Source organism: Nycticebus coucang, chromosome 6, assembly GCF_027406575.1.
Source record: "Nycticebus coucang isolate mNycCou1 chromosome 6, mNycCou1.pri, whole genome shotgun sequence".
In the NCBI taxonomy this organism is placed as follows: domain Eukaryota; kingdom Metazoa; phylum Chordata; class Mammalia; order Primates; family Lorisidae; genus Nycticebus; species Nycticebus coucang.
In genome coordinates this window covers 2,600,080-2,612,824 of record NC_069785.1, presented here as the reverse complement: position 1 = coordinate 2,612,824, position 12,745 = coordinate 2,600,080, and the positions used below count along the sequence as shown (strand labels likewise).

General features: G+C 46.8%; 1 protein-coding gene across 19 annotated transcripts in view; it reads left to right on the top strand.

The window, feature by feature from the left end:
• KLC1 (kinesin light chain 1) overlaps positions 1-12,745 on the top strand; it is a 66,303-nt gene that overhangs the window by 19,088 nt on the left and 34,470 nt on the right. For 14 of the 19 annotated variants that reach the window (XR_008380533.1, XR_008380537.1, XR_008380538.1 and 11 more), the window contains exons 4-8: positions 1,932-2,010; positions 2,442-2,667; positions 10,370-10,457; positions 10,549-10,581; positions 11,061-11,162. Coding sequence is in view for 13 of the 19 variants with exons in the window: in XM_053593043.1 (XP_053449018.1) it covers positions 1,932-2,010; positions 2,442-2,667; positions 10,370-10,457; positions 10,549-10,581; positions 11,061-11,162 (528 nt within the window). In the remaining 6 variants the exon portion in view is untranslated. The remainder of the gene's footprint in view (positions 1-1,931; positions 2,011-2,441; positions 2,668-10,369; positions 10,458-10,548; positions 10,582-11,060; positions 11,163-12,745) is intronic. The other 5 variants (XM_053593041.1, XM_053593040.1, XM_053593050.1 and 2 more) reach the window with 1 other exon arrangement.

The window sequence follows — 12,745 nt, the reverse complement described above, 5'->3', positions numbered from 1 at the left end:
CGTGGCAAGATCCAATCCAGGATTCCATGTTCAATTTAGAGCCAATGGGTTTTTCAATGCTTACATAGTGCCATGCGTGTTCACGTACATGGTCATTGCGTGGCAGAGTTGCACATTGTGTCTCTTGTCCAGCCCCCCATTCGAGACTATTAGAATAGTCTGTGTACAGCACCAGCAAACCTGCACTTACTTGGGCAGACCTAACAAAACACCACAGGCTGGGTGGCTTAAATGGCATTTGTTTTCTTAGTTTTGGAGTCTGGAAGCCCAAGGTTAGGGCGCTAGCAGGGTCTGGAGGTAGTGAGGGCTCTCTCTTCTTGGCTTGCAGATGGACACCTTCTCTGTGTCCTCTGGTGGTAGAGAGCAGAGAGGGAGTAAGCTCTCTGTCTTTTTTTTTTGGCCGCGGCTGGGTTTGAACCCGCCACCTCCGGCATATGGGACCGGCGCCCTACTCCTTGAGCCACAGGCGCCGCCCGGAGTAAGCTCTCTGAAGTCGCCTATAAAGACATTGATCTTATCCTGAGCACCCCACCCTTGTGACCTCACCTGACCCATATTATCTCCCAAAGGTTCCATCTCCAAGTACCAGCATTTTGGCGTAGGGCTTTAACATGAGTTTTGGAAGAACACAGTTCAGTTGGTAGCACCCTCTTAATAAGTGCACTGCACTTCACCCTCATGTCTCCTTGTGATTAGGGGACTAGATGTTTTGACTTCAGAGATGTGCTGCTGTAGACGGCTATGGGAATCAGAGTGCTTGGAGGTGTTGACACCAGCCACTGATGAGCCTGGAACACTGGAGAACATCCGGAAGGGGAATGTTGGTTTCATAGGATCAGACTTTTAAAAATTTGATGTTTTGAGGATGGGCACAGTGGCTCACACGTGTAATCCTAGCACTCTGGGAGGCCGTGCTGGGAGATTGCTTGAGGTTACGGGTTCAAGACCAGCCTAAGCAAGAGTGAGACCCCATTTCTACTAAAAATAGAAAAATTAGGGCAGCGCCTGTGGCTCAGTTGGTAGGGCGCCGGCCCCATATACCGCGGGTGATGGGTTCAAACCCGACCCCGGCCAAACTGCAACCAAAAAATAGCTGGGCGCTGTGGCGGGCGCCTGTAGTCCCAGCTACTCGGGAGGCTGAGGCAAGAGAATCACTTAAGCCCAGGAGTTGGAGGTTGCTGTGAGCTGTGTGAGGCCACGGCACTCTACCGAGGGCCATAAAGTGAGACCCTGTCTCTACAAAAAAAAAAAAAAAAAAAAATAGAAAAATTAGCTGGTTATGGTGGTCCCAGCTATAGTCCCTATAGTTCCAGCTAGGATGTGGAGGCAGGAGGGTCACTTGAGACCAGGAGTTTGAGCTTGCTGTGAGCTATGATGATGTCAGTGTGCCCTAACTAGGGCAACAGAGCAAGACTTTGTCTTTTTTTTTTTCAGACAGTGTCACTACGTCATCCTCGGTAGAGTGCTGTAACATCACAGCTCACAGCAATCTCAAACTCTTGGGCTCAGTCCCCTTGGGGGTCCTACCCAGGAGTCTGTTGTGCTAGGTGGGGAACCCAGCTGTCCATTTCTGTGCTGGTCAGAGATGCCCATCTTAATCTTTTTCTACATGTTTGGTTTCCAAATAGGTTTTATTTCAAATCAGGGTTTACTTGCTCTCCTGGACCTTCCTCAGACTATAGGCAAAGAATCTAAGGCGGAGACATGCGGTCATGGCCTATTTTGTCAAACCCTGGCCTGCATTTAAGTGTTAATGTCAAGCAGACTTTTTATCAATCCTTATAAGCCAAATAGTGGATGGTCCTGCATTGATACTAAAAACTGATAATCTTTTCTAAGGTTTTTAATTAAAATGAATTTGATATTAAAAATTTCCAGGACAGGATGTATAGTACTTGTAAGATGAAGGCTGTTCTGGGTTTGTTTTATAGGAGGACAAGGACACGGATTCCACCAAAGAGCCTCTGGATGACCTTTTCCCCAACGATGAAGATGACCCAGGACAAGGCAGTGAGTGATGAGCCATGTGGGCATGTGGCCACACGTGTGGGAGGTGGGGACTGGTGGGGGCCTTAGGACATGCAGCCCGCCTTACAGACGCATGTGCACAGCAGGATTGATTTGTGTTTTGCAACAGAATTTAAAACTGATTTTGTTTGTAGGGAATATGTTAGAGCAGATTCTCAGGTACAGGGTGTCATGCACAGTCTGGGGTGATCTGTGGGTTCCGAGTAAAGAAGCAGAGTCACTTCATTCTGCTACTTTCATGGTGCCCAGAGAAGTCTCCTGGTGCCCTCAGTGGGCGTGGTACCATCCCTCACAAGTTACTGCTGTTACCTTGCCTGTCCAGGCAGTACTAGGAAAAGATTGAAATAGCATCAGGGTTAAAGCTAGTGAAGATGGGCACTGACTCGCCCTCTGACACGAGATTCTCTGTGCAGTCCAGCAGCAGCACAGCAGCGCTGCTGCAGCTGCCCAGCAGGGCGGCTACGAGATCCCCGCACGGCTGCGCACGCTCCACAACCTGGTGATCCAGTACGCCTCCCAGGGCCGCTACGAGGTGGCGGTGCCCCTCTGCAAGCAGGCATTGGAGGATCTGGAGAAGACTTCAGGACACGACCACCCCGACGTGGCCACCATGCTCAACATCCTGGCCTTGGTGTACAGGCTAGTCATTTTCATTTATCTATTGGATTTTACCTGTCAACAATTTTTTTAACCAACTTACCCCTTAAAAATATATTTTTAATAAATTTGTATAAACTATTTTTTAACCGTATCTACTTTTCTTTAAAATAGCCCTGGGTTAAATTCAAAATATGTAGCAAGCTGTGTGGCAAGGGTGTCACCGAGTCAGAGCAGATGCTGCCTTTCTGTAATAGCCCACACGCACTCTGGCCAGACCAAGCTATTTTTACTTTTACCCTCACAACTCTGTGCACTGGGCTGCTGCTGCTGCTTCTTTTTTTTTTTTTTTTGAGACAGAGTCTCACTTGGTCACCCTGGGTAGAATGCCATGGCATCACAGCTCTTGGGCTCAAGCGAGTGTCTTGCCTCAGCCTCCCAAGTATCTGGGACTATGGGCTCCTGCTACAATGCTCGGCTATTTTTAGAGATGGGGTCCCACTCTGGCTCAGGCTGGTCTCAAACCTATGAGCTCAAGCGATGCACCTGTCCCGGCGTCCCAGAGTGCTGGGGTTACAGCCGTGAGCCACTGTGCCTGGCTGCACTGGCTGCTTTTGTCTAGACTAGCCTTCCCACTTTACCAGTATCCTTCTAGGGATATCCATGTTGACAAAAGATATTTGTCTGTATCCTTCCAAGGGCCTGGTTAACTTTGTCTCCTTCTGGAAGTCAGGATTTCACCTGACCTTTGCCCCTTTACTGTTCATCTCTGCTGAGAGTGTGGGTGGGGAAGGGACTTTGGGGACCTAAGACAGAATGGGGCTGGGGTTTGGAGGCACAGTCACCTGTTGGCGTTTGTGTGTGGTCATGGGGGTGTGGAGATGGCACCTGAGTAAGGGTGGGGTGGGGTGGAGAAGAGGTGCCTGAGAAATGCAGGAATACAGCTGTCTGAATGGAGAGGTGTTTTTTTTTCTTTTCTTTCTTTTTTTTTTTGTCACTCACCCAGGCTGGAGTGTAGTGGTGTGTCATAGCTCACTGCATCCTCAAACTTAAGGGCTCAAGCAATCTTCCTGCCTTAGCCTCCTCAGTAGCTGGAACTACAGGTGTGCACCATCATCCTTGGCTAATTAAAAAAAATTTTTGTGGAGATGGGTCTCCCTACCCTGAGTGGAAGCCACCCTCTTGCCTTGACTTTTCCTGAGTGCTAGGATTATGGATGTGAGCCACTGTGCCTGGCCTAATGATTTCTTTACAGAGAATTTTTGAAAGTCAGTTTTTTAAAGAAAAACAGACAACAGAGACATTCTTAAGACACTTCTTTTTTTTTTTTTGACGTCAAAACTCCTTATTATCCTGCCTAGTGGACCCCTCACAAAGGAATCCACGGAGCAGGAGGGTAAGGTGGGCGGCACAGGGCCTTTCTTGACAACTTGAAATTAAGACACTTATAAAATGAGCTCGTGCTCTGCAGCCCTTGCTTGTTAGCAGCGGGTCTTTTCCATAACTGCATAGGATGCTGTTTTGTGCTTATCCTAGGCATTTTCCTGTTGGTGAACATCAAGATCATTCTCAGATTTTTACTGTAGGAATTCTTAGTCACAGATACTTGCAGGTAGCGTCTCAATAGATGACACTAAAGGAGCTCTAGAAATAGTTTGTGTGCATGTTAATAGCATATGAAGGTGCTGGCTGAAACTAGATGTTTTTTTTCATTTTCAAAATGCATCACTTTATTTTCCTTACAAGGGAGCCACACATTAAGCAGGTGATAGTTGCATGATTTCTTCGGTAAGCCCCAACGCATCCATGAGTGTTGCTGGAGCTCATAGCCAAAGGAGTCCTGAGGTTTCAGATATTAAAGCTTTCCCCACAGCCACAAGTTCTTTTGATGTTTGGGTTATTAAATACAAACTCACTGGATAATTTGTCTTCCACATAGTCCATTTCTGTTCCTAGAAGTGTTAGCTGTGCTTTCTTTTCAATGAATACTCTCACTCCGTCTTGAACAACTTCTTCATCAGAATCTCCTTTTTTTTTTTGTATATTCTAGAGTGTAAGAAAGGCCATTACACCCTCTGGTTCGGACACTGACTTTCACGCCTACGTGTTCAGGCTTGTCTTTAAGAAGAGTTTTTTTCTTTTTTTTTTTTTTTAGAGACAGAGTCTCACTTTATTGCCCTCAGTAGAGTGCTGTAACCTCCAACTCCTGGACTCAGGCAATTCTCTTGTCTCAGCCTCCCGAGTAGCTGGGACCACAGGCGCCCACCACAACACCCGGCTATTTTTTTGTTGCAGTTTGGTGGGACTGGGTTCAAACCCACCACCCTTGGTATATGGGGCCGGCACCCTACTCACTGAGCCACAGGCACCGACCATAATTGGGTTTTGTTGTCACATGTCAGCATACACAGTCACACCTCACTGTGATGGGTGGTGGGGATTTGCTGGCCTGGCTTCAGTCCCATAATTTCCCCTGACATTATATTATGAGAATTTACCTAGGTCAGTAAAAGTCTGGAAGAAAATTGAGTGCTACAAATAGTACATCTGGATGACCCTCCTTGTATGTCCATGTCCATCCTCCCTCTGGACCACCCTCCTCGCATGTCCATGTTCAGAGTCCATCCTCCTTCTGGACCACCCTCCTCACATGTCCAGGGTTCCATCCTCCCTCTGGACCACTGCTCATTATTATCACTCTTGTATTAAAGGATATTCAAGGTTTTTTTTAGGCCCTTAATATTGTACTGAGGAACATTTTTATAAATTTTGTCCAAGACTTTAGATTTCTTTTTTTTTTATTTTTATTTTTATTTTTTTTTTGTAGAGATGGAGTCTCACTGTACCACCCTCGGGTAGAGTGCCGTGGCGTCACACAGCTCACAGCAACCTCTAACTCTTGGGCTTACGTGATTCTCTTGCCTCAGCCTCCCAAGCAGCTGGGACTACAAGCGCCCGCCACAACGCCCGACTATTTTTTGTTGCAGTTTGGCTGGGGCTGGGTTCGAACCTGCCACCCTCAGCATATGGGGCCGGTGCCCTACTCACTGAGCCACAGGCACCGCCCTAGATTTCTTTTTTTTTTAGGATGAATTCCTAAGGCTGGTTAGAATGTAAACATTTATAGTTCTTTTTTTTTTTTTTTTTTTGTAGAGACAGAGTCTCACTTCATGGCACTCGGGTACAGTGCCGTGGCATCACACAGCTCATAGCAACCTCCTGCCTCAGCCTCCCGAGTAGCTGGGACTACAGGCGCCCGCCACAACGCCCGGCTATTTTTTTGGTTGCAGTTTGGCCGGGGCTGGGTTTGAACCCACCACCCTCAGTATATGGGGCCGGCGCCCTGCTCACTGAGCCACAGGCACCGCCCTAGATTTCTTTTTTTTTCTTTTTTTTTTTTTTTTTTGGCCGGGGCTGGGCTTGAACCCGCCACCTCTGGCATATGGGACCGGCGCCCTACCCGTTGAGCCACAGGCGCCGCCCGATTTCTTTTTTTTTTAGGATGAATTCCTAAGGCTGGTTAGAATGTAAACATTTATAGTTCCTTTTTTTTTTTTTTTGTAGAGACAGAGTCTCACTTTATGGCACTCGGGTAGAGTGCCGTGGCATCACACAGCTCATAGCAACCTCCAACTCCTGGGCTGAAGCGATTCTCCTGCCTCAGCCTCCTGAGTAGCTGGGACTACAGGCGCCTGCCACAACGCCCAGCTATTTTTTGGTTGCAGTTCAGCCGGGGCCGGGTTTGAACCCGCCCCGTTCGGTGTATGGGGCCAGCGCCTTACCTACTGAGCCACAGGCGCCGCCCACATTTATAGTTCTTGGTAGCTGTGTCGAACTATTTTTCAGAAAGGTGGTGCCAGCCCCTCCCTGCTGCACTGTTCCCAGCCAGGAGGTCCCTCACTCTTTATCAGTGGAGGAGTAGGGCATTCATGGACCATTGCTTTGCTTTGTTTTTAGGGATGGGGTGTCACCCAGGCTGGAGTGATGTGGCATTGTCACAGCTCACTGTAATCTCCAACTACTGGACTTAAGTGATCCTCCCTCCTCAGCCTTCTGTCATGAACTCTTGGCCTCGACCAGTCCTCTTATCTTAGCCTCCCAAAGTGTTGGGATTATAGGCATGAGCCACCATGCCTGGACAGCATTGTGTTTTAATTTGCATTTCTTCTTCTTTTTTTTTGAGATAGAGTTTCATTACGTTGCTCTTGGTAGAGTGCTGAGGTGTCACCGCTCACAGCGACTTCAATCTCTTGGGCTCAAGCAAGTCTCCTGCCTCAGTCTCCCATGTAGCTGGGAATACAGGCACCTGCCACAGCGCCCGGCTATTTTTAGAGATGTGGTTTTGCTCTGGCTCAGGGTAGTCTCAAACTCCTAAGCTCAGGCAGTCTACCCAACTTGGCCTCCCAGAGAGCTAGGATTACAGGCATGAGCCATAGCACCAAGCCCCCGGGCTGGGTTTGAACCCTCCATATTTATTTGTTTGAGACAGTTTTACTCTATTGCCCTGGGTAGAGTGTCGTGGCATCTTTATAGCTCATAGCAACCTCAAATTCTTGGGTTTGAGTAGTCATCTTGCCTCAGCCTCCTGAGTAGCTGGGACTACAGGCACCTGCCACCACATTTGGCAGTTTTCCTTTTCTTTTCTTTTTTTTTTTCTTTCAGACAGAATGTCACCCTTGTTAGAGTGCTGTGGCATCATAGCTCATAGCATTTGCAAACTTTTGGGCTCAAGCAATTTTTTTGCCTCAGCCTCCCAGGTAGTTGGGACTACAGGCGCCCACTATGACACCCAGCTATTTTTAGAGACAAAGTCTTCCTCCGGCTCAGGCTTGTCTCCAACCTGTGAACTCAGGCAATCCACCTGCCTCGGCCTCCCATAGTGCTGGGGTTATAGGCATGAGCCACCATGCCCAGCTTTTTCTATTTTTAGTAGAGATAGGGGTCTCAATCTTTCAGGTTGGTCTTGAATTCCTGAGCTCAAGCAATCCACCCATCTCTGCCTCCCAGAATATGATTTTGTTTTTTATTTTTTATTTTTTTGAGACAGAGTCTCAAGCTGTCACCTTGGGTAGAGTGCAGTGGCATCATAGCTCACAGCAACTTCCAACTCTTGGACTTAAGTGATTCTCTTGTCTCAGCCTCCCAAGTAGCTGGGACTACAGGCACCCACCACAACGCCCAGCTATTTTTTTGTTACTGTTGTCATTGTTTAGTTGGCCTGTGCCGGGTTTGAACCCGCCAGCCCCAGTGTATGTGGCTGGCGCCGTAACCATTGAGCTACAGGCGCCAAGCCTGATTATTTGTTATTAATAATTTGCATCCTATAAATTTTCTATTATTGTACCCATTTTTCTTTTTTTTTTTTTTTTTTTGTAGAGACAGAGTCTCACTTTATCGCCCTTGGTAGAGTGCTGAGGCATCACACAGCTCACAGCAACCTCCAACTCCTGGGCTTAGGCGATTCTCTTGACTCAGCCTCCTGAGTATCTGGGACTACAGGTGCCCACCACAACGCCCGGCTATTTTTTTGTTGCAGTTTGGCCGGGGCTGGGTTTGAACCCACCACCCTTGGCATATGGGACCGGCGCCCTACCCGCTGATCCACAGGCTCCGCCCATACCCATTTTCTATAGGAATTTTAATGCTTATAATGTTATATTTTTGTTTTCATTTTGACTTTGAATTTTCTGGTGGGCTTGTAAAAACACAGTGTTCTGTGCCCCATTCCCAGAGTTCCTGACTGAGCAGGTCTTGGGGAGGTCTGGGTTTTTTTGCAAGTTCCAGTTGAAGTTGATTGCTGTCGGTTAAGGCCACACCAGAGAACTGCTGATAATTAACGGTTCCAGACATTTTATGACACGTTGTAGTTTACACAAGTGCTTAGGACACCTTGTCTCATTTAGTTCTCACAACACTCTTAGGTAGGTTTTTTTTTTTTTTAATTGCATTTATCAGTCTTTGAAACTTTAGTTAGTACTTGCTGTCTTTCACAAAGTTTGAGGCAACTTCCAGTGTGTAATAGGATGATTGGCTCTAAAAACCCAGCAGTATACTTGGCCAGAATAGTGTGTCTCTAGGGTTCTGGAAGTCTCGTGAATTGAACCCTTCTCGTGTTCTGCAGGGCAAATGCTTGCTGGGAAGCTGTCATTGCTCAGTTGAGAAATACACGAACCAAGTCTCAAAAGGAAGTATTGTTGGTAGTCACATCAGTAGTGAGTGGCACATTTAAACCGAGAGGGTCTAGGGTGTTGCTGTTCTACTGCTATCAAAAAAGATCCTTTAATAGCTGGGCATTGTGGTGGGAGCCTGTAGTCCCAGCTACTTGTGAGGTTGAAGAGGCAAGAGAATTGCTTAAGCCCAAGAGTTTGAGGTTGCTGTAAGCTGTGACACCATGGCACTCTACCAAGGATGACAAAGTGAGACTGTCTAAAAAAAAAAAAAAAAAATCCTTTATTCTTCTTTACTCATAGTGGCAGCCAATTAAGACACTATAATGTATTCACTTTTGTTCACTTTTTTTTTGAGACAGAGCCTCAGGCTGTCGCCCTGGGTAGAGTTCTGTAGCATCACAGCTCACAGCAACCTCCAACTCCTAGGCTCAAGCAATTCTCTTGCCTCCACCTCCCAAGTATCTGGGACCACAGGCACCTGCCACAATGCCCAGGTATTTCGTGGTTGCAGCCATCATTGTTGTTTGGCGGGCCCGGGCTGGATTCGAACCTGCCAGCTCAGGTGTATGTGGCTGGTGCCTTAGCTGCTTGAGCCACAAGTGCTGAGCTATTCACTTTTTTAAAAAGGCTTTTTCGGGCGGCGCCTGTGGCTCAAGGAGTAGGGTGCTGGTCCCATATGCTGGAGGTGGCGGGTTCAAACCCAGCCCCGGCCAAAAAACCACAAAAAAAAAAAAAAGGCTTTTTCAGTGTATATGTAGTGTATTGTTACCTTATTCTTACAGTGACAGTGTGAGTTAGGTAATTGTAGGCTTGCTGCACAGAGGGGAAGGCTAGTACTTCTGAGGTTACGTGACCTAAGAGCCATACTGCCCTTCACTGGGAGACTGGGGCTTGGACACTGGGTCAGTTCCCCCGACACCAAGTGTGGGCTTTGCCCGTTGTTTTAGTTGCTTTGCAGGCTGCTGGCACAGTGCTGCAGTGAGGGAACAGCATTGTCCAGTGTTGGTGGGAGGGACAAGCTCCCAAGCTCATTGAGCCTGATTCCAGAACTCACTTTACCAGTAAATGTTTTTTTTGGCTGGGCCTGGGTTTGAACCTGCCACCTCCGGCATACGAGGCCAGTGCCCTACTCCGTTGAGCCATAGGTGCCGCCTGATTTTTTTTTTTTTTTTTTTGAGACAGAGTCTCACTTTGTCGACCTGGGTTGAGTGTTGTTGTGTCACAGCTCACAGCAACCTCAAACTCTTTGGCTCAGGTGATCCTCTTGCCTTATCCTCCCAAGTAGCTGGGACTACAGGCGCCCACTACAATGCCTGGCTATGTTTAGAGACGAGGTCTTGTTCTTGCTCCTGAGTTCAGCCAGTTCACCCACATGGGCCTCCCACAGTACTGGGTTCCAGGTGTGAGCAGCCTGACCCAGCCCAGCACATGTGTTGATGAATTTTCTTCCAATGTTTTCCTCTTGCGCATTTTTTTTTAAAATAGTAGAAACTTAACTTTTATTTCTGTAGTTTCAAAATTATATTTTAAGAAGATGTATCAATTTATATCTTAATGTGTGTTTTTTAATTTAGGGATCAAAATAAATACAAAGATGCAGCTAATCTACTGAATGATGCCTTGGCTATTCGCGAAAAGACTTTGGGCAAAGATCATCCTGCGGTTTGTACATCTGGTTCTTTTATTCTTTTTATATCTTATTTTCCCCAATCTATTTATTTTATCCAACTCATTGCAATATTAAACTCAACAGGGAAAGCTCACGAGCTGCCTTTCCCTGGCGCAGGTAGGTCTTCCCTTACTGCGCACCCTCTGCAGCTTCCTGTCGACGGCTCTGCTGCTAAGCGTCGCCAGTGTACTTACCTTGTTGGTAAACATCACCTCAAATGGATCGACTACTATATTTTTTGGTCCTTAATCAAATTGCATGTACTTTCAGAAATTTTTTCCTGAAGAATTATTTTGTCTTATTACAGTCTGTTTAAATTTGTATACCAATCTGTGTTGGTGGCTTTGTGGCTTCCAGGAAAATAAGAAGAAATTAAGATCATGTCATGTTGATTTGTTTAATTTTAGGGTTCTGTAGTGTGACTTTGTGTGATCTGTAGCATAGTGAATTGCTTTTTCCCTCTTAACTGAAGTCACACTCTTTACCTAGTTCAGAGTGCTTTACTCTGCAGAGTGAGGGAGGTGAACGTGTGCTGTATAAATGTGCTTTCTTTTGTTACTCTTTACCATTCTCAGTTGTCCTCTATGTGTTGGTAGGTGGCAGCAACTTTGAACAACCTTGCGGTCCTTTATGGTAAAAGAGGAAAGTACAAAGAAGCTGAGCCGTTGTGTAAACGAGCTTTGGAGATCAGAGAAAAGGTAACAAAGGATTCTTGCTCTCTGAGATGTAGTTGTGTGTGTGTGTTTTTAAGACAGAGTCTCACTTTGTCACCCTCAGTAGAGTGCCGTGGCATCATGGCTCACAGCAACCTCCGGCTCTTGGGCTTAGGTGATTCTCCTGCCTCAGCCTCCTGAGTAGCTGGGACTACAGGCGCCCGCCACAGTGCCCAGCTATTTTTTTGTTGTGGTTTGGCCGAGCCGGGTTCCAACCCGCCATGCTCGGTATTTGGGGCTGCTGCCCTACTCATCGACCCATAGGCACCGCCTCTTTTTGTGTGCTTTTAAAAAAATATTTCAGTTTTACATTTTGAGAAATAAGCACTGTGATGTGTTACTACTGATAGTTTACTGAAAATAACTTATTTACTAAGACACACAGCCCTTAAAGCAAAGCCAGACTGGACCATACAGCCCCACGTTCAGGACCCAGTCCTGAGAAGTGAGCTTTCGGAAAGGTGCAGGCAGAGTCTGCCCTGCCAAGCCCAGTGTGGCCTAGAAATGACGCTTCCTGAGGAGTTTCTGAGGATTAGAGGTAGAAGCCTGGGGCATCACATCTGACAGGAGAACATGTGCTTATCAGTGAAAAAAACACTAGAGTTTAAAAATAAATTTATAAAGTCAAGCACAGCGGTTCACGTCTGTCATCCCAGCACTCTGGGAAGCCAAGGTGGGAGGATCCCTTGAGCTCAGGAGTTCGAGACCAGCCTGAGCAAGAGCAAGACCCTGTCTCTACTAAAAATAGAAAAACTAGCCAAGTATAGTGGCAGGAACCTGTAGTCTCAGCTACTCGAGAGGCTATATAAAGCAGGAGGATTGTTTGGGGCTGCTGTGAAGTAGGCTGACACCATCCAGGCAACACAGCCATAGCCCATCTCAAAAAAAAGAAAAAAAAAATCATCAAATATGCTTTTTGAAGCTTAAAAAATGAAATAATTATTTTCCGATCCAAAGATTAACTCTTAGCTATAGATTAAGTCAGTGGCATGGCTGTTTCATACCAGCTCTTGGAGTTTATGGTAATCAGGTATTGGAAAAATGTAACTTGCCCATTTCAGCAGCTCTCTGTGTGATGGTGTATTCAGATGTTACAGAGATTCATGTGTCAGGTGTGGCCCATGAAAGGCCAGGGGTAATCTTCTTTCTTGGTATTTTTCGTAATTATTTATCAGTGTTACTAGGAGGCTAATCACTTAATTTTGAGCCTTATGATAAGGAACTAGGGGAGAGAAAGTGGAAGGAGGTTCACCGTCAGATTGCGCGGGTGGTATGTTATCATGCTGTCCACTGCATGGTGGTTCTGAATACAAGGGTCAGACTGTACCAGGGACAGCAGTTTAACGGGTGTGAGTGTATCTGCCAAATCCATTTGTGTGTTTACTCTTTGATGCCTTCAGAGCCCTTGCTTAGTAGTGTCAGTGATTGACTAATCAGATGCTATCCCTCCCACTAGGAGCACAGGGCACTGGGCAGACCCGGGCTGCTTCAGCCTTAGGACAGAGCCTTGGGAGAGGAGGGAGTGGGGCTTCTCCAGGCCCAGGGCTGGGGGGGTATTGGGGAGAGCT